At 40.1% G+C, this 20,517-nt stretch overlaps 2 protein-coding genes across 3 annotated transcripts; both read left to right on the top strand.

Moving 5' to 3' along the window:
* The first annotated feature begins 6,083 nt into the window (after positions 1–6,083).
* LOC117794073 lies at positions 6,084–9,409 on the top strand. Its single transcript, XM_034634537.1, has 5 exons — positions 6,084–6,283; positions 7,691–7,828; positions 8,031–8,154; positions 9,012–9,168; positions 9,230–9,409. Exons 1-5 carry the CDS (start codon positions 6,149–6,151, stop codon positions 9,399–9,401), a joined length of 726 nt encoding a protein of 241 aa, XP_034490428.1. The 5' UTR covers positions 6,084–6,148; the 3' UTR covers positions 9,402–9,409.
* A 615-nt stretch (positions 9,410–10,024) lies between these two features.
* LOC117794068 (protein wings apart-like) lies at positions 10,025–20,349 on the top strand. Of its 2 annotated transcripts, XR_004618352.1 has the most exons (9): positions 10,025–10,606; positions 11,129–12,242; positions 14,187–17,069; positions 17,133–17,975; positions 18,239–18,411; positions 18,475–18,563; positions 18,881–19,071; positions 19,145–19,508; positions 19,539–20,349. XR_004618352.1 is itself a non-coding variant. In XM_034634532.1 (8 exons), the coding sequence occupies exons 2-8, from the start codon at positions 11,229–11,231 to the stop codon at positions 19,448–19,450; spliced, it is 5,499 nt and encodes a 1,832-aa protein (XP_034490423.1). In that variant the 5' UTR covers positions 10,025–10,606; positions 11,129–11,228; the 3' UTR covers positions 19,451–20,349. The 2 variants fall into 2 exon arrangements, 1 of the variants encoding a protein (XP_034490423.1); XM_034634532.1 differs by having other exon boundaries at positions 19,145–20,349.
* Positions 20,350–20,517: the final 168 nt, after the last annotated feature.

Below are 20,517 nucleotides of genomic sequence, written 5' to 3'. Positions count from 1 at the left end.
ACCTTAAAAATTTAAATGTAAAATTAAAACTGAGATGATAAAAAATAAAACAGTATTATCAGCATTTTACAACTGATTTTGGTGATGTTCTTAGATGATTCGGTGTCCAAATCTATAAGATAGAATCAATTTATATTGTACTCGAAATCAAAAAAGAATTTAGTTTGCTTTTAAAACTAGTTCATTATAGAAATCAACGAACTATTCGACGTCTTGATTTTAATATATTACTCCAAAAATATTGTTTAAAGAAAAAAATGAAAACAATTATACGCACTTTCCAAATGAAAACAAAACTCGTAGATCAGCAAATAGCATCACGAAGTGAAATATTTAAATATTTCCAGACCCAGTCCCAGTCCCAGTTCGAAACCCAACCCCAACGTCACACTCAGACAGAGTGTCAGACAAGACGTCAATAATTGTGAAATATTCAAACTGAAATGTGCCACGCATGTGCAAACAAATGAAATCGACTCGTGCTACAAGATGTGGCAAGCAAGATGAATGGTGCAACAGGTAGGGCACGCACTGCCAGATGAAAATGTGTCTGCGCATAATTTAGTTGCAACTCCATCAACAACAAATCCAACAAAATGTACGTGTGCAAGTGAATGCACAAGCGGATCCAAAAAATCTATAAACAAACCCTGAACATACAATCAATCAAATTTACTAACTTACTTTTGAAAGTACACACATATGTAACATATACGGAGATAGTTTCTAACAGAGAAAGTCCAAATTCGTTATCTACAATCAATTCTAAGATGTTTTCACCAAGAAATCATAGTTCTAAAATCAATTCCTAGACGCTTGATGCTCATAAAGAGTATATATACTTTTTTGGAATATATAAAAATGTAAATTGCTAACAATAAAAATGTTTATAAATATTATAAAAAAACAAACGCAATAAAATTATTTTTATAAATGAGATATATTTTAAATTTGTAAATACATATATTTTATGGAAGATTAGAAAATGAATATCCTAAATTTTCTATAATAGGAAACTTCGTGGGGTTGATCTACCCAAGTAACATATTCTTTTCTACCAAAAACATTTTCTTGTTTGGTAAGTCTCCCGCCATGTCTAATAAGTATAGAAAAAGTACGATCCGAAATGCTATTGAAGTGGGCTGGAAGATAAAATAGGTAATCTTTCAGCTCTAGTTCAATCACCACTTTATGCTGACTTTCAAGTCTACGAAAATCTATAACTTTATATAATTTTTCTAGATTTAGATCAGCCATTGATATTATCGTACTCTTCTCTCTGATTTTCAAAATTTACATGTGTTGGTAATTTTTGTAAAGTTTTTACTGTTGGTAATGAAAATATAGAAATCTAAATTACATTCTAAATAGTTTCCAAAAAGGTTTTGTTTAAATCAAAAAAGAATCGGAGTTTCAACTCCGCTCCGAAAGGTTTAAATGAAACAATCAATTTATAATTTCGTACTCCTCAATGAAATTGGGATATCAATTTGCCAGATGCTGAATTATTAAATGTTGTATTTTTTATAGGCTCTTAAATATTGTATACAGACAAAGCATTGTCGAATTTGGCAGATTTACCAGCACCGAAATGGAAATTGAAAAGTAATGAATGAGAGCCACAATTATGATTATTGAAGAAACAATTTGAATAGTCTTACGAGTCTATTCACAGACACATGCGAAAGAAATACAAGCGCCAATGGCGGTTAAAGATGCTGATCAATGTGGTGGTGCACAGTGGTGCGCGGTGATGGTGCTGGTGCTGGTGCTGGTGCTAGCGGTGGTGGTAGTGCACAGTGAGCAAAGTCCAGCCGCGACTTTTGCCTTTGCGTTTGCCGCCTGCCTGCCAAACATCAATCAATTGCAAATAGAAAACAAATCTCCAATCAGTCGAATTGATCTTTCGGATTGCTCTTGGGGCTGAAGTCCGGGTATGGGTATTGGGTATTGAGTATTGAGTATTGAGTATTGATTATTGGATATGTCTATGGGTACGTGTGCGATGCTCAATGGCCCGGGGGGGAAGGGGCTGGAGGCCTAGGCCGTATGGGGACATGCAATGTTGCGCTTGCGGGTGGCCCCACCTGCAAAAGAAATGAAACGGAGAGACGGCGGGGCAACGTTAACAACTGGGATCGTTGGAATGGTGGATTGAGAAGAAAGTGTTAAGTCCAATTCCAAAAAATCTCTGGTGAAATTTAAATCATTTTTAAATTTAATTACCGACAAATAAACGTTTGACATTCCGGGCGAGCCGCTGCCACCTGTTGCTCTCGCTGTTGTTGTGGTTGCTGTTGTTGTTGTTGCTGTTGTTGTGGTTGCTGTTGTTGTTGTTGTTGGGCGTGGCGCGCACATTTCAAGCATTCAAGTGTCGCATCTCAACTTCATGATCATCAACATCATGATCATTAACTTATTCTACGAATACGCACAACTTTTTCTCTTTTATGCTTGCAGGTCTTGTGGTTTGTATTGTTGTTGTTGCTGCTGCTGCTGTTGTTGTTGTCGTCCAAGTGATTGCTGTTGTCATTGCAGTCTTGGCATGTCCAAAACTTTAATGGCAAACTCTTTTGGCTCATGATATTCATTGAGAAATCGGTCCACAGTGCATAGTGGTTATCAGCTTCAATCCAATTCAACAAATCAAATGTTATACACTTAAATCCAACATATTATCAAGTCTTTCGACTCAGGCATACCCTGTTACCAGATTAAGTTAGTAAATTTTTCTCAATTTCTTCAATTTAAGTTGTATGCAATCTATTTTAATTGTAATTTTTTAAGCATATTTCCAAATATTATTTATTTTAAATTGTAAGTATTTATTACATTTAATATACATATAAATTTAGAATACATTTTTTTTATTAATTTTCATTTTGACGTATTTTAATATCGTTCGTCACAAAATTTGTGGAACATGAAAAGACTTTCCTCACAAGACTTTAGATATAGATATGAGAACATTTTAAAGTTTCGTACAGGATATCTGCTAGTAAAACACTTTTCCAATTCGACAATATGTATGTATGTTAGGTAGTATTAAGTCGCCGTCTCTAGCTAAACAACAACATAAACACGCACGATAAAATTAAAGTCAACTCGTGCCGAGCGTGCTCACGTTCGTGTCACGAGACGCGCCCATCTGTAACGAGCAGCATAAATACGAGTACGAGTTCGAGTTGAGTTGAGTTAGCGACTTGTCTACGCCCTTGGCGCATGCTTCAATTGCCAGTCATTTTCATTCATCTGCAACAAATACACTCATATATGTACGTACACACACTCACTCACTGCATTTATGAGTATGTGTGCGAGATCAGGAGACATTTCTCGTTGGTCGTTTTCTCGCCTTTTTTGCACTGGCCGCTCTTTTCTTTTCTATTTCTTTCATTTTTTTTTCTTTTTTCATTACTTATTTTTTTTGGCGCACATAAAAAAAACGGCTTTTGGTTTAAGTGCGTCGCGCCTGGATGAGAGAGATGTCTGCCTGCCTGCTGGCTGCGTCTGCGCCTCCGTCTGCGTCTCTGTCTGCGTCTGCGTCTTCGTCTCTGTCTGCGTCTCTGTCTGTTGGCTGTTAAGTCTTGTGGAGATGACCGCTAAAGCCGGAACTGGCCATGGCCATGGCCAAGTGATGTCGTCGCAGTTGCAGTTGCAGCAACAACCACAATCACGACTACACAACGAAAGTTTGCGCCGTTTTCGGGCTGGCCAAGTGACTGACTAACTGACTGACCAAACCAGACAGAGACGCAAACGCAACTCAAACGCAGGCGGAAGAAGGAAAGTGAAGACGCTGCGCTGCCAAAGTCAGCGTTAACGTCAGCGTCTGCGTTAGCGTTAGCGTCAGCATCAGCATCGCTGTTTACATTTGTGCAATGCCGCCGCCACCTGAAGAGAACGAAGCTGAGGATGGCCGTTGTGGATGTCAATGTGGATGTCGATGTGGATGTGGATGTCGTTATAAATGTGGATGTCGAATGGCGATGGCTGCGTGAAAATGCCGCCCAACGAGTTTCGCAATAAAGAGAAAGTGTCCAAGGCAGGCTGTTCTCGCGATCGTAAAGAATAAATTTGTGTTTCCTGTTTGCTGCATACCTTTTTTGTTTTTTGGTTTTGGTTTTTGTTTTTGTCTTTTTTCTTTTTTACAAGTCTGGATAAAAATTTCATCTTTATCAACACATCCCCCTTCGCCCAAGCAAGTGCAGCGAGAAAGTTATATGTATGTGTACGTTTGCGTTTACGCATTCGTATGTACATATGTATGTACCACATATAATGTGAGCCTTCAGGCAGAATTTGGGTTCCACTTGCTGTTCGAGTTGGGGTGGGGGTATGGGAACGATAAAGGGATCGCTGCGAACCGGACTGAGATCAATGTGCCGCTCGGGCGACAGCGTCAAGTGAAAACTGACTAAATTGAAAAGTACAACGCATCTCAACTCCAAATGAATCCAAAAATAAAACTTGTCGCTTACTCTGGAATCCAATGTGTACTCGCACCGTGGTACACGTGCTATGAAAAACACACACATACATATTTATTAATGGCACACACGCATGTTCAATGTGCAGTTGCACACAATTGTGAAATGTTGCATATATATTTGTATAGTATGTATTTATGGGGGTGGCTGATAATGATAACTTTGAGCGCGGCGCTGGATGCTTGGTCACTTTTCAATAATCTGAATTATAAGCACAAAATGACGCATTGCCATATAAAACAATCAATTACTTTCAGTACTCCGAACATTGGATACCCTTACCAAATCCAGTAGATTTATTAAAAAGCTTAAATTTAAAGTAACATGAAGTAACTATTTTTCAAAAAAATAAATGTTGTTAGTTAAATAATTGTTATAAAACCGATTTTAATAAAATACAAGAGGTCTTCGCCTCATAAATTCATAAACTGCGAGTTTAATTGAGATAGATCCAGAAACAACAGTTTTTTGAGTTCAGTTTTGAGTGTATGACAGCTTTATGTTACAGTTGACCGATTCAAACCAATGTTAGTCAGGATGTATATGACCAGCCCAGATGCATATGCTGTAAGATTGGTTGAGATATCTTTAAAAACAAAGATGTTTTTTTAAACTAAAACTTGATTTTCGACCAATCGTTCCTATGGCAGCTGTATGCTTTAGTACATACCTACATACCAAGTTGGAAATCTTTAGCTTACATAGTCGCGTTACATATTTAGTGAAAAAATGAAAATAGTGTCTGAAAGGGTATAAACACAGACATAGTGCCACTGTGCACAACTGATTCGCAATGTTTCGCTAGATCAACAGCTTTACTTAGCTATTTTTTAACTTAAGCTTTTTTAATAGAAAAATAACAGTTTTTCGTTTTATTTAATCTCTATAAAGACATGATTCCACTTTCAAGATTGATATAAAACTTTAAACTCTTATTGCATTTTCAAATATAAAATTTTGATTTGGGAATTTAATAATATTTCAATAATTATAGTCAGTTATTGGTCCTAGTAGATTCAAATATAATAACTAATTGTAATCAAAAAAGTTTCTCATACACTTATAATAATTTTAAGTTGTCCAAGTAACTTTATGATATCAGTTAGGTGTTAGCTACAGATTAAAAGCCCCAAAAATAAGTGTTTTTTTTTATTATTATAATCCAGATCAAAGTGTTCTTATTTGCAAATAGTCACTGAATTTGTTATTATCAGAGGAAAGTTATGTTAAAATATTGATAAATCGGACAACTTCTCGGGCTAAGCTATAAGAAAAAAATAACTAAATACTCACCACTGATCATGCAATGGTGTCCGAGTGTGAGTGCGTTTTATTTTCAGCTACGATAATGAATAAGCAAGCGACAACAACGCACAACGATTTAATGAAATATACATAACTGTAAGTACAAACATCTATGCAATATTCTGTGTAATACATGTACATATATATATAAGTATATATAGTATAAGGCGCCTTATCCGCTAAAAGTCGAACCGTTGCTTGCGGCATCCGTTTGAGAAACCGAATAACAAACAGTGTCATAAAGAACGCAGCAACGAGCGCTCGTCTAAATCATACGTTTTATTCAGGAATAAAACAAACATTTATTTTTTTTATCAATAATATCCATATCCATCTGGTAACTCTTTTTGGTGATGAGATCATTGTTGCACTGGGCAGCACTGCTGCTCTTTGCGCTCCTGCTCCATCTAACGGATGCATGGATGAAGTACAACAGTTACACGGCAACCAGCAGGAAGCGCACAGATCTACGCCGGAAGTGTCCAAATGTAAGCCTTAAATCCGGTATTTTTTTTATCCATATCAGTTAAAAATGCTTGTTGATACATTAGCCTTTCTCGATTTATACATTTTATATTTTATCTAAGTAACTTAAAAATAAAATTCTTGTTTTAGCGAAAAATATAAAATTCAAGCTACGTGCAGATAAAGTGCGTTTTCATCTCCAATAAAACTTTTCCACTTCATATCTATAAAATTATAGATATATATTTATAATTATGATATATTTATACTCGAACCAAAAAAGTCTATTCAGAGACGGTCTTTTAGATATTACACAAAAATTTAAGGTCTTGGTCTTTGGATCAATTGGCATTTCATTTTGAATTCTTTAAGATCGTTACAGCGATTTTCAGAGTTTAAAAGAGAGAGAGATCGTTTGTAAATTTTATATTCAGTTGTAGTATAAGTCAGAAATAGACAAAAGAACATAAAATACTCAAATCTGTCACATTTTGGCTCAGTGTAAGCACGTGTGTGTATGTGTGTGTGTGTGTGAGTGTGTGTATGTGTGTTTGTATATGTGTGTGTGTTTCTGCTCTCATCAATATGCGAGTCACTCAAGCTCGCGTTCAGAATGTCTGGGGCCAAAGAAATGTGTGCACACTGATGCCAAAATCAATCACACTTTCTAAGTGACTGCTAGCATGCTGACGTCGCAGTCAGCGTCGCTGTCGCTGTCGACGTCGACTTCACAGTTGGCATCGCTGGCGCACCGCTGACAGCGGTCAAGTGCAGTGTAAAATGCACAGCCAAAAGCCACAAACAAATTGAAGAAATGCACAAAGTGACACATGCAACAAGTAGGAAAAGCAACTGTAGAGCGCACCCAACGATATTGATACCCTGTACCCCACATTCTAATCAAAATTTATTTGAAGTGCAAATTTTTCTTTTATGTAAAACTTTTCAAGATCTAAGTAACTTTTTATTAAACATAGAGGATCATTTCACTGCAATATATTCAAAATAAGTACCTGACGTGTTAGCATAAGGTTGAAGGAAATTTAGAAAATCGTTTCTTTTTTTATCTATTCTTAAATTTTAATAAAAATATTAAAAATAATATTTTACTCGTCTAAAGATTTATAAAAAAAAACAGAACAATAGGAAAATATAGTTTGTAAGATTGAAATTTGTATTAATGTGCAATTTTGTGTGTACTTTCGGTACAGGGTCTAACTAGGCTTTGTATTAATGTACGAGTATGTGTGTGTGTGTGGCTTAATTTCGCTTAGCACGCACTTGTCTTGAAATGAGCGTGTGTTTTGTTGTTATTTATGTTCATGTCAGCTTTCTACAAGCTCATCATTCTATGCACCCTAACACTTTGCACCTTAACACCTGCCACTAACCACTTACTTGCCACTTACCACTTGCCACCCACACAACAGGTGCGCGCCATACGCAACTTTGATTTGGAGCTGATGATGGGAAACTGGCACGTGGTGCAATATTATGCATCCACCGAGGAACTGCCGGAATACGCCTGCATGCGCAGCAACTTTGCCTTCTCCACTGAGGATCAGCATGTGAGTTGAATGAATTCACATACAGTTGGTCAAGTAATTATTTTGACAAAGAAACAAACCATTTGTAAGTATTTCAATTGAACAGATTGGCTTTAAAATTTAAATTATCTAACACACATTTGTATTTATTACTTTGTCAAAACAATTACTTGACCTACTATTTACTTTATAGTGCCTTAATTACAATATGTATCAACTTTAGATTACTATGAACTTTAGCTATATCTTCGCTGAGGATCCGTTGCGGGAAAAGCTACAAGGCAACATTACTTGGTTAATACCAGACTTTGGTACACCCGGCCACTGGATGCACACAGAAGATATTTGTGAGTTCAGGGACCACTCCAAAAAAAGAGTTAAGGGCAGTTTTTCAATGTCTAGTCAATGTCAATGTCTAAGGGGTTTGATAACTATATCAAAAAAAGTTTGACGTAAAATGTATAGAAATTAATTACAACTTTTAAAATATCCTTTTGATAAAATATAAGGACACATTAAAAAATCGGCCCTTAAACAAATACTTTAGCAGACTCTAGGTCAGATTTAACTAATAACAACGAAAAAACACTTGCCAAAAGACTATTTCAAAACAAAAATTGACAATTGATAACAGACAGATTTTTTTTGTACATTAAAAAAAATCACTTAAAATATTGTTCAATGGTAAAGCTTTTTTTTTTAATTATCAAAATTTCAGTCATTTCTCGAAAATGTCACAACTGATTTAAAAAGCTTTACACTTTCTGAAAGCTGACATCAAAAGAGTTTGCTGATATGGTATAATCTTTACCGATTCGAACAAATAGTATCTTAAAGGATATATAAATAAAGTATTAAGTCAAAATTTACAAACATTTTCCGAATTATTCTAAAACTTGAAAGTATAAAAAAAAAATTTCAAAAAGAAATTTTTTTTTACTTCAAAGTATATATTTCTAAAACTTTCGAAATAAATTTAAAACGGTGTTTGAATGATTAATAGATATTTATATTCATTAGCTTTCATTAACTCTAACATTTGTGACAGTTTCGAAAAAAGATAAAAACAGACCAAAAAATTAAAAAAAAAAAAAATGGTGTCTGATACTTGAGTCTACTAAACTTTGAATTCTGCAAAATAGAAACAGAAAATACCATTTAAAAAATGTACTTTTAGAAATATATTTGTATATATAATTTTCAGATGAGGGCATATACAACACTTATGTCCTGGATACAGACTATCAAAATTGGGGTCTAATTATGCACTGCGCCGAGAAGAAGAAGCATCCGCGTTATTTGTCCGCTTTGTTGCTCTCACGGGAATCTACGCTGGGAGACAATGTGGTAACCTTTCTGAGGTAATTTACAACAATCACTTGCTAAAAAATTTTATGCGCTAATAATCGTAAAAATTTATAGAGAGAAATTGCCACGCTATGATATTGATTTATCTTTCATGTTTGCCATAAATCAAACTTCGTGCGAGCATCTGATGGAGTCGAGTAAAGACGATCCACTGGCGTATATTGTAAATGAACATCAAAACTCTCAAGATACATTTAAAGTTATAAATAAACCAGACACTAACTAATCAAAATGTATGTAGTTTTTGTTTAATATTCGATGGCGCCAAAATATTATCTTACGTGAAGTTGGCTGCGCGCTAATTGTTGACTCCCATTAAGTTGGCTGCGCGCAAGTTCTTACTCGCGTGAAGTGCTCTGCAGTGCTGCCAACTTGTTAAGGGAATGAACAGCTGTTCCTGTCTGGAAAGCAACCGAAAAATAGCTGAATAAAAAAAAACTATCTAGTTTTATATATTTTTTTTTATATATTTATGAAATGTTAGTTATTTTGTCTAATCGCTCAAGCTACAGTCCCAGAAAACTACCGATACTTTAAAATCGGGCAGCCTTTCTATTCAATAAAAGTGCGATAGCCAACAAATTTTGAAAATGTTAACAGAATTTTTGTTAGTATTTTGCAAAACATTTTTTCAATCTAATTTTGACTTTTACATATTTTTAACAATCTTAATTTATTGCTAAATAGAATTTACATTTAAATTTTGGCGCCGTGCGCAAAAAAAGCAGCGCAAAATGTGACACGTTACCGCAAAAAGAGCAAGACGACGTAAATAATAAATTTATCGAAAAACACAACTCTGAGCGTTCGAGGCGAATGGCAGGCTGAACAACGCAAACAAAATTCGGTCACTCTAAATCGTAGTTGCGAAGAAAAAATTTAATATTTTTGTGTGTTTTTAAACCAATTCAATTGCATTGGCAAACTGCAAATGTGTATTTAATGTATTTAATCTAGTGTCGGCTATGCACATTAATTTCAAGTTTTCCATAAGCAATTATTTGTATGTATGTAATTTGTAGCTGTTGTTGTACCTGATTCGTTGCGATTTTCGTATGCAGCGTTAAAAGTGGTGGAAAATGTGTGCAACAAAAAACATGCAGTTGCTACTAACTATGCACATAGAGAAGCGAGCCGAAATAGTGCGTTAGTTAATATTATTAAATATGTGTTGTGTTTATTCGTAAAAAGCAAGAAGTATCGAAGAATCCGCGCGTGGAACAAAAAATTGCGCCAATAAGCAAACGACGACGTTTCTGTCTGTTTCTGTTTTATTGCATTCCTACTCGCACGCATACATATGTACATACAGCAACAGAGATTTGAGCATACACATACAAGCATACATATGTATGCATTCACGCAATAAACGGAGCACAACAACAACAAACAAGAATCAACATCGTCCTCAACTCAAATGTTTTGTTTCAGGTGAGCATAATACGAAACGTATGTGTGTACCTACATGTGTACCATAAATTGTTGCTTGCATACCAGCTACACATATACATATTTTACAAATGAAACGCAACAATTTCCTTAATCGTACAGTGCAGCAAACAGTTTATTTTGCATTGATTTGTTTTTGGCAACAATAAAAAAAAATTGTGAATCGTTCGCGCTCATGCACTGTGCGTGTGTCTGCGTGTGTGTGCAGCGCTACTATTGTGTGCTCTCTCGCACGCGTGCATCGGTTATGGTCACTCGTTTGTTGTGTTTTGTTGTTGTTGCTTTTTGACATTTGCTTTAAGGCTCCTTTTTTTGTTGCCATTGTTAAAATAAAACTCGGCTCAGGAGTAAATTTACAATTGAATTGAGTGTGTACACATTTTATTAATTATTGCAGTAATAATAATAATAATAAACATGTGTTTCGTATTCTTCTCTCTCTCTCTCTCTCACTCTTTCTCTCTCCCACCCTCTTTCCGTCTCTGTTTACCTGTGCAATTGCAGTGTAATTGCCATCAAGTGGCCATAGAAGAAGTGTAAACAAAACACCGAAGCTCAACTTGAAGGATTGGAATCTTGTCGGATTCGGAGGACTCCAGTCAAGATGTCGCGCTGGGGAAAGAACATCGTCGTCCCACTGGACTCGCTCTGCAAGGAGAAGGAGAACACGAATCGGCCAACGGTTGCTCGCTCCGTGGGCACAGTGGGCAAGTGGGGCAAAATGGGTTTCACCTCGACCCGGACGTACACGCTCTCTGCCCTGCATCCAATGGCCGCTGCGGCGGCTGCTGCTGCGGCAGCGGCTAGTCCGGCTCAGAGTCCGGCCTCGACGCATGATCATGATCCAAATGACATGTCCGTATCCGTGCCGGAGCCGCCAAAGCCCAAAAAGTTCTTCAAGTCACGCAATGCGGCGCCGCCAGAGGTTATAGCACAGATAATACAACAATTGCCGCACTGCGTCGGCGCAACGTCACCGATGCGGGAGCAGACGTCGATGACGCCGACCCGGGAGCCCATTAAGCTCAAGCTGGGCAAAGGCAACTCCGCTGAGCGGAAACGCAAGTCGCCCAAGAAGAAGGCGGCAGCTGCGGCTGCTTTAACGCCAGGTGCGTTTGGCGCCGCCGACAGAGGCGACAACTTGGACATGGATGCATCCGATCATATGGATATATCAGCTGGCGCATCGCCGACAGCCCACGAACCCAAGGGCAAAAAGAAGAAGGTCAAGGAGGAGAAGAAACTAAAACCGGAAGCGCCACCGTCACGGATTTTGGGACGCGCCCGCAAGGCAGTCAACTACTGCGAGGTGGATGAGGATGAGCGTTATCCAACGCCCGTCAAAGATCTGATCATTCCCAAGACACGTGGAACAGATGGAACAACAACAGCCACAGCAACAGATGCCTCCAATACAACTGCAGACACAACTCCAGCCCTTCCTCCGCCGACAACGGCACCCAGTGCAGCAGCCGGAGCAGCAGCAGTAGCAGCCTCCTCTGGATTAGCGACAGCATCTGCAGCAGCATCCGCAGCTGGAACAATACCGTCTGCCTCCGCCTCGTCGAGTGCCTCCCGCACGCCTGAACATCCGCCAATTGTTCTGCGCATTTCCAAAGTGAGTTTGTGCAGCTTGAGAATAAGCCTTAATTTTTGTAGAACAGTCTGCCCATGTTTTTTTAAATTGTTCAGTTTAGCTTAAAGTTAACTTATAGATATTTTATCGTAAAAAGTATAGAAATCGGGGATCGAGAAAAAACAGGAAAAACTTGTATTATCAATTTTTATTTGTTCAATGACTTTTAAAATATACAAATTTTAAAAATAAATTGAATGCTCATACCAAAATATAAAAAAATAATCAAATATTTTTAATGTTCGCATTCAATTTTTTTTTATCGACAAAGTGGTTTTATTTTAATAATATTTAATAATTAAAAAATATCTTGCAGATACAATTTCAGCGAAAAAAACGGGTCTTATCGAAATTATTTCAAATGTCTTTATGAAGATATAACATATCTCCAATAAACAAACTATAATATCCTTATCGATATATTTACCATCATAGCTAATAGCTAAGCAATAGCAATATTCAAATCTAAACTATATCCCTCCTTGCATAAATAGAATTTCTGTAAAATAATTTAAAGGTCTGAAACTAAAAATTAAGAAATCTTTAATGCTTTATTTCTATTTTTTTTATTTAGAATCCAGTTCATGCCATGCTATTTAGTTAATTTTATGAAGTATTCATACCGTGAAATATTCACAAATTTCAAGCTATTGTCTATTAATCAATCGATTACGATTTATGCAATTGTATTTATACTTTTAAGCCCACTGTGCGTTGCCTGCTAAGCTGAGCGCGCACGCGCTCACAGAGAGAGCGAGAGAGAGTCAAAATTCCGCTACCCTTACCTCTCTATCTCGCTTAGACGGCACGCCATCTCTGTCATTTTGAACCGCTCTCTGAGCGATGTGTGGGAAAGAGAAAGCGACAACAATAACAACAACAAGAAACGCAGTGTTAAATTACGCGCGCTTTTACATTAAGCGGAGTTTTTTTTTTTTTTTTTTAACTTCTGTTTCTTCTGTTTTTTTCTTCATTTTCACTTTGCTGCTGCGCCGTTCGCCGCTCGCAGTTTCTGTTTGTTTCTGTTCGGCGGTAGTTGTCGCTCCCGTTGTCCGCATTATTTTGTGTTTTTCTGGTTGCTGTTTGTTGTTGTTGTGACTACTGTCCAAGTGTTAATTGCGGCTGAAAAAATAAACTACATACATAAATGCTACAAACTATGCTCTGTCTTGACTGAAACGAACTCATATATAGTATGTCAACTAAATCATTGAACAAGAAAGCAAATTCTACTAAAATTTTATTCATTAACTTGTTCTAAGAACCATAAGTAACCTATATATAAGTAGATGTATACAAAAAGTCGAGAAAATTAAATTTTCTATTAATTTTGTCGCTGTCAAAACAATGGCTTTTATGCTGTATGTACGACGTACAGTTAGTCAAGTAATTGTTTTAACTAAATTCAAAATTCACATGGAATTGAAAAGAAATCATTTCTAGGTTTCTTTTTCCTTATATTACAAGAGTTGCTTATGGTTTTTACAAACAGCTAAAAAATAAATAATAATTTATTATGTTATCATTATCTTTATGAGTTCTATTGATTGGGTTTAACTATTTAAATAAGAAGACTTTAGATACGTAGGAATTTTAACCCATTTATTGAATATCTTGTGAGTTTCTTATCCGATCGTTATGAAATTTTTGGGATTCATTGATTCCACCGTGTTCGTCATGTGTACGAAATTCCAAGTCTATGGCTTTAAGGTTGCTCTTGTTATGCAGTTCCCTGCGTCTTGTGTATCGTATCTAAGAACCTATGTACATACTATTTATACTATAATGTCGTTAGCTCCTATAGTGTGATACTGATCAGGAAAATGTATGTATACTCTCAGAGTATTAAATGAAATGTGTGCATTTTTGTGTTGTTTGTGAAAACAATGACTTGACTTACTGTATATACAATGGAATCTTTTGCAGGGCACATCGCGCTTAGTCAGCACGGACAGCGAGGAGCCGCCAAACAGTTCGCCTGCTCAGCGGCATTTTGAGACGCCCAACGATGCGACACTGGATGAAGACATTGCCATAGTTCCTGCAGCAACAACGCCAAAAATAACTGTTAAACCGCTGCGGCCACCGGCAACAGCGGCGTCGACGTCGGCGTCGGACTTGGCAGAAGACGCTGCAGTTGGCAGCGAAGTGACGTCACAAGCGAACAATGCAGCGACGCATGTAGATCAGCAGCAGCAGCAGCAGGACCACGACGACGAAGAGCAAGAGGAGGAGGAGGAAGAGGAAGAAGAGGAGGATGAGGAGGAAGAACCACCTGAAATCAACTATTGTACTGTGAAAATATCACCGGATAAGCCGCCCAAGGAGCGACTGAAGCTGATCATCAAAACGGACGTGATACGCAACGCAATTGCAAAGGCAGCGGCCGCAGCAGCAGCGAAAGCCGCTGGAGAGGATTCGCGCAGCGAAAAGAAATCCAAGAGCAAAAAGCATAAGCATTTGAAGCATTCAACTGTGGCAACAACAACTGCAAGTGCAACTGCAACAGCGGCAGCAGCGGCAACTGTGGCAGCGATTCCAGTGAATGCCACGGAGAATCCCGCCTCCGAGTTTAAGACGCCATCGCCGCATCTGGCATTAAGTGATCCGCCCCAGCAGCAACCACATCCGGCCCATCATCATCCAGCTCATCATCAACGTGGCTCGGTCATATCGCCAACGACACGATCCGAGCACGACTTTGATTCGCAATCCTCCGTGCTGGGCAGCATCTCATCCAAGGGCAACAGTACGCCGCAATTGTTGGCGCAGGCTGTCCAGGAGGATAGCTGTGTGATACGCAGTCGAGGATCGAGTGTCATCACCAGTGATCTGGAGACCAGCCAGCATTCGTCATTAGTGGCGCCCCCATCGGACATTGAATCGCGATTGGAGTCCATGATGATGACCATGGATGGCAACAGTTCAGCTGTTAACACAAGCGATCCACATGCAAGGATTCCGCTTGTCGAGGAGCCGCTGCAGGATGATATTCTGGCGGTGCTGCGGGGCGATGTGGTGCCACGTCTAAATGGCACTGTGGATGCAGATCCAGATGCAGCCGCTCCAGACGACGCCGGTGCCGGAGCCAAGCAGGCGAAACGCACGACACGCGGACGAGCGCGCAAGACAAACAACAACAACAATAACAATAGCAACAACAACAATGCTGAAGATGTGCTAGTGGCACCGGAAACACGGACAAGGACACGGGCCAAGCCCATGGAGACATCGCCCACAGTTCACCCCGCATCCGCCACAGTCACCAAGCGAGCGACACGCGGTCGTCCTTCCAAGAAAGCACCAAACGATGATATGCAAGTGGATGAGTCGCCGGAAAAGTGGACAGCGGGCACAGGTGCAGGAGCGGGAGCGGGAGAGGCATCTGCTGCAGTGGAGGCGACTGCCAGTGAGTCGTCATCGTCGCTGTCGCTGCCACGACGTGGACGCGCCGCAGCACGAGCGAATAACAACAATTTGGCTAGCAATAATAACAATAATATTAACAAAATAGCCGCCAATCTGTCGGCCAAGGCGGAGGCCAGTCGGGCGTCCGACAATGGCGCTGGTGGCGCCGCTACTCGCAGCTATGGACGCAAGCGAAAGAATCAGCAGGTGACGCAGGTGCTGCAGCCGGAGACAACAGCGGAGACGGCAGAGACGGAGACGGAGGCAGCAACGGAGGCGGAGCAACTGAAGCTTAAGCTGCTGGGTCAGTTGCACCATGATGATGAGGACTTGGAGGATATGAATCCAACACCCGCCAAGATGCCGCACACAGAGCTCGATCCGGAACCCGATCCCGATCCCGGCATGGATGAGCTATCAAATACCTCGAACGGCTCCTCAATGCAGCACGATGGATCTTCCTCATCGCCGCCGCCACGTGACTACAAATTCAAGGACAAGTTTAAGCGCACACTCACGCTGGACACTCAAGTGGCTGGAGCGGGAGCTGCTGGAGCGGGTAATGGCGCTGTTGGCTCATCTGAAACGGCATCAGGCAGCGCTGTTCCGGCTCCAGCTGCGACTGCAGCTCCAGGCAGCGAGGAGACGGGACAACGGGGCGCCGTCAAGCTGGTCATTTCCAAGAAGAAGGGCAGCATCTTCAAGAGTCGAGCGCTGGTGCCCTCCGATCAGGCTGAGCAGGCGACGGTCGCCAAGCGGCATCTGTACAAGCACAGCTGGGATGCGGCACTGGAGGCCAATGGCGCTGGAACCGGCAGTGATGCCAGCAATGCCTCCGCCTCAACGGCGGCGGGCAGTGGCGCCAAAACGGACAGTCTGACGACCAGCAAATCATCGGCAGCCATCGATGCCATCTATGGCGACTTTGGTGATAGCAATTCCAATAATAATACCTGCAGTAGCTCCGCACTGCGTGGCGAGAGTCCTGCACTGGGGAAACTCTCAAGACAGGCTAAGCCACAGCATAGTGTTCAGTCCTCGGCAGCGACATCGGCGGATGCGTTCGATATGGATCTGGAACCCGGTCCGGAAGACGGCGGAGCTGGTGGCGGAGGTGGAGGAGGAGGAGGCAGTGGCGAGCGGACGACGGGATTGCGTGTGGATCGTAAGACCAAGGAGTACTACACAGTGGTGCGCAACGTGAAGACGGCACATCAGATACAGGAGATTGGCGAGTACCAGGAGATGTATGACGATGTTGAATACATTCTGGACGCACTGCAGCCACACAATCCGCCTCCCACACGCTGTCTTTCTGCCCTCCAGCTGGCCACCAAGTGCATGACTCCCGCATTTCGTATGCATGTTCGTGCCCACGGTGTTGTCACCAAGTTCTTCAAGGTGAGTAGCGAGTGACGAGTAGCAAGTAACGGGTTACTAATCTTTCCATTCGTTTCTCCACAGGCACTGTCCGACGCGAATAAGGATCTTAGCTTGGGGTTGTGCACCTCGGCCATTATGTATATACTGTCGCAGGAGGGACTTAACATGGACTTGGATCGAGACTCACTCGAGCTGATGATCAACTTACTGGAGGCTGAGGGCGTGGCAGCGCCAACAGATCGCGCCAATTACGAGCGAAACAAGCAGAAGGTGCGGGAACTGTGCGAGGAGATCAAGGCCCAGGGCAAGGGAACCCATTTAAATGTTGAATCCATAACGGTGGGCACTCTGGCCATGGAAACGTTGCTCTCGCTGACCTCGAAACGTGCCGGCGAGTGGTTCAAGGAGGATCTGCGTAAACTGGGCGGGTTGGAGCACATCATTAAAACGATATCGGACTTCTGCCAACCCATAATATCGACAGCTGTCACTGACATGGCAATGATTGCCTGGCAGCCGGCACTGCTCGACAATATGCAAACGGTGGCACGTTGCTTACGGGTTCTCGAGAATGTGACGCAGCACAATGAGGCAAATCAGCGGTACATGCTCACCTACGAGAAGGGACGGGCTGTGGACACACTGTGCCTACTCTATAGACTCTGCGATCGGCAGCTGATCCTGCATCCCTCAACGACGGAGCACAGCAGCAGCAAAGAGCATCCGGGCGTGGCAATGCGTGAACTTCTCATACCCGTCATGAAGGTCCTCATCAACCTGACGCACACGTTCAACGAGGCACAGCCGTCGCTGGGCGCCGAGTTGCTCGGCAAGCGCAGCGATGTCATCGAGACGAGCTTCCACCTCCTGTTGCTGGCGTCCAACTACATTCCGGATCGCTGCGTCTTTGAGCTGAGTATTCTGGTGAGCATTCTAGCCTTAAATATTTGAATTTCCACAATTTGTACGTAGCAAAAACCAAGAACAACAGAAGTTACAATTTGAAAGACCTATCATTATATCTGGGAAGCAATTAAGTTGCACTATATTTAGCAAAAACGATGGGTACAATAAATGTGCACTCCTCATAAATTCATTCCTGTATTAATTTCTTGAAATCAGTGATTAGAATATGTCAATATCTGTCTTAATTTAAAAGTGACTCAACTAATTTGTTTTTCTATCAGGTGCTGACGCTGCTCATCAATCTGTGCATGCACACACCGTCCAATCGGGCCACGTTGATGCAGGCACATGCGCCCGCCGAATATGTGGCTGAGAATCCACCGCCGGGTGATCAGGCGGTTAGCGCGGTCCAGGCACTACTCGACTATTTCTATAAGTGTGAGGAGCTCGCCAGGTATTAAATGCCGCTGTCTCTTTAAACAATTCACATTCTTATTCAAAATTAATATATTTGCAGACTTGTGGAGAAGAACACGGATGCCTTCCTGGAGAGCAATGAGAAGGGCAAAAAGAAGCAGGAGGAAGTCGAGGAGACAGTCAACAATCGTAAGTTCGATTCCATTTAAATGCATTTATGTTATCGCACCTGTTGTTGTTTACCAATTGAAATTCCACAGTATTTTGTTTTTGAAAGGAAAGAAACTAAATATCTTTTGTAAATAATGATGTGATATAAAGGTTGCAACTTAATTATCTATATACATTTGTGACACTTGAATCTATTGCAATTTGTTGACTCAGAGCAAAGTAATTATCGAAATATTGGAATACAAATGATTTCCATATTCAGTGAGCGGGTGGCATCAATCCTATATTTTTCTTACTGTTATTACTATTTATTCAACATTATTTATTAATTGCAGTTGTGCAACGCGCTGGCCACCACATGGAGCACACGCTGAAGGGCAGTTATGCGGCCATACTCATTGGTAACCTGATCACGGACAACGAGCAGTATGAGATAATCGTGCGGCGGCAGCTGCGCGGCAATAGCTTTAAAGAGATCGTTGGTGTGCTGGAAAAGTATCACACCTTCATGAACCTAACTTCCAGCGTGAGTGTTAATTGGGAAAATTGCTTACTTAGCATTTAAATCTTGATTCTAACTAATTTGTTTCTATTTGTAGTTGGAGGCAGCCTTTGTGGCGCATATGAAATCAACAAAGAAGATCATTGACAACTTTAAAAAGCGCGATTACATCTATGAGCATGCTGAAGATCATGCGATGCCAATGCCCTTAAATCTGGAGACGACGACGCATCATGATCCGAACGATACAGTGCAATCGCAAGATGCAAATGCATCATCCACATCCCCAACGGCGATGCGCAGCACAAGCAGCAGCAACACAAGCAGCGGCGGCAGCAGCACCACCAGCAGCAGCAGTAGCAGCATGCCACGTGTCTTTAAGACTTACAGCAGTCACAGATAATTACAAGACTCCGAATACTGAATGCTCTCAAAATAAATAAACAGCCGTCGCTGCCTCCCTTCTGTTGTCGTCGCTGTCGCTGTCGCCGTCGCCAATCACACCGAAAGAAAGCCTGCCACCAAAATAATTATGTATATTTTAATTATAATAGAGGAAAAATGCATAGTAGAATGTGTTTACTTCCTGCACTGTATGCATGTGTTTTTTGTATATCAATGCGAAAACACACGCCAAATAGCCAACAACAACATTTGCACAGTTACAATGAACACTGTGCTGCTAGCAATTAGTTTTAGTGCTCGGCTCTGTTCAGCTTTGGTTTTTAGCTTAGCGTTTGTATTCTATTGTATTCAACAAAAAGTGATAGCAAATTTCATGAGCATGGTCAGCGTTATAACTACAATCACCTACACCAATACACACTCACACACACACATACACACACACAGATACATACAACACTCAATGATCCAAATTACTACTGATATGTGTACGTTATATAGTCATAAGCAATATTAGCAACTATTATTATAAATACACATAAAATAATCAATTGTACATATTGTTTATTCAACGATTTTATCAAGCGCAACCTAGGATTTATTTAATGTTTCTATTCTTTATTATTCTATAATAATTATTATTAATATTATATTATACATACTTAAATATTTTTTTTTTGTAATTGTAGAACGCTTTTTATAGGCATACAAACACATGTACATGTAAAAAGATAAAGATGGAATGGAGTGCAGAAAATAAGAAAATATATAGTTATTTTATTGCATATACATTTAAGTACAACTCTATTCATAATTAAATATGTATGTATGTATTGTGTATGTTTAAAAAAATGTCATATTTAGGCTTACAACTGAGATATAAAAACAGAGAAAAAACAATTTCGGGAACAAAATATAAATGTATTTATTTTTGTTTTAAAATTGTCGATAATGTGAAAAATATTATAAGATACTATTACACACTATACATATAAATATTGTTCTTGCAAAAAAAAAGAAAATATTAAATAAAATTCAAATGGAATGACGTCATATTATGATTGG

This window comes from Drosophila innubila, chromosome X (genome assembly GCF_004354385.1).
Source record: "Drosophila innubila isolate TH190305 chromosome X, UK_Dinn_1.0, whole genome shotgun sequence".
Classification (NCBI taxonomy): Eukaryota; Metazoa; Arthropoda; class Insecta; order Diptera; family Drosophilidae; genus Drosophila; species Drosophila innubila.
The sequence above is the reverse complement of the archived record's forward strand: the minus strand, read 5'-3'. Positions and strand labels throughout refer to the sequence as shown.

Excerpts from the sequence above, each read along its gene's own strand:
- LOC117794073 (XM_034634537.1), top strand. The coding sequence starts at position 6,149 with ATGAGATCATTGTTGCACTGGGCAGCACTGCTGCTCTTTGCGCTCCTG. Across the intron at positions 8,155-9,011 it reads GATGCACACAGAAGATATTT|ATGAGGGCATATACAACACT; the intron begins GTGAGTTCAGGG and ends TATAATTTTCAG. Across the intron at positions 9,169-9,229 it reads AATGTGGTAACCTTTCTGAG|AGAGAAATTGCCACGCTATG; the intron begins GTAATTTACAAC and ends AAAAATTTATAG.
- LOC117794068 (XM_034634532.1), top strand. The coding sequence starts at position 11,229 with ATGTCGCGCTGGGGAAAGAACATCGTCGTCCCACTGGACTCGCTCTGC. Across the intron at positions 17,070-17,132 it reads TTGTCACCAAGTTCTTCAAG|GCACTGTCCGACGCGAATAA; the intron begins GTGAGTAGCGAG and ends GTTTCTCCACAG. Across the intron at positions 18,412-18,474 it reads AAGTGTGAGGAGCTCGCCAG|ACTTGTGGAGAAGAACACGG; the intron begins GTATTAAATGCC and ends ATATATTTGCAG.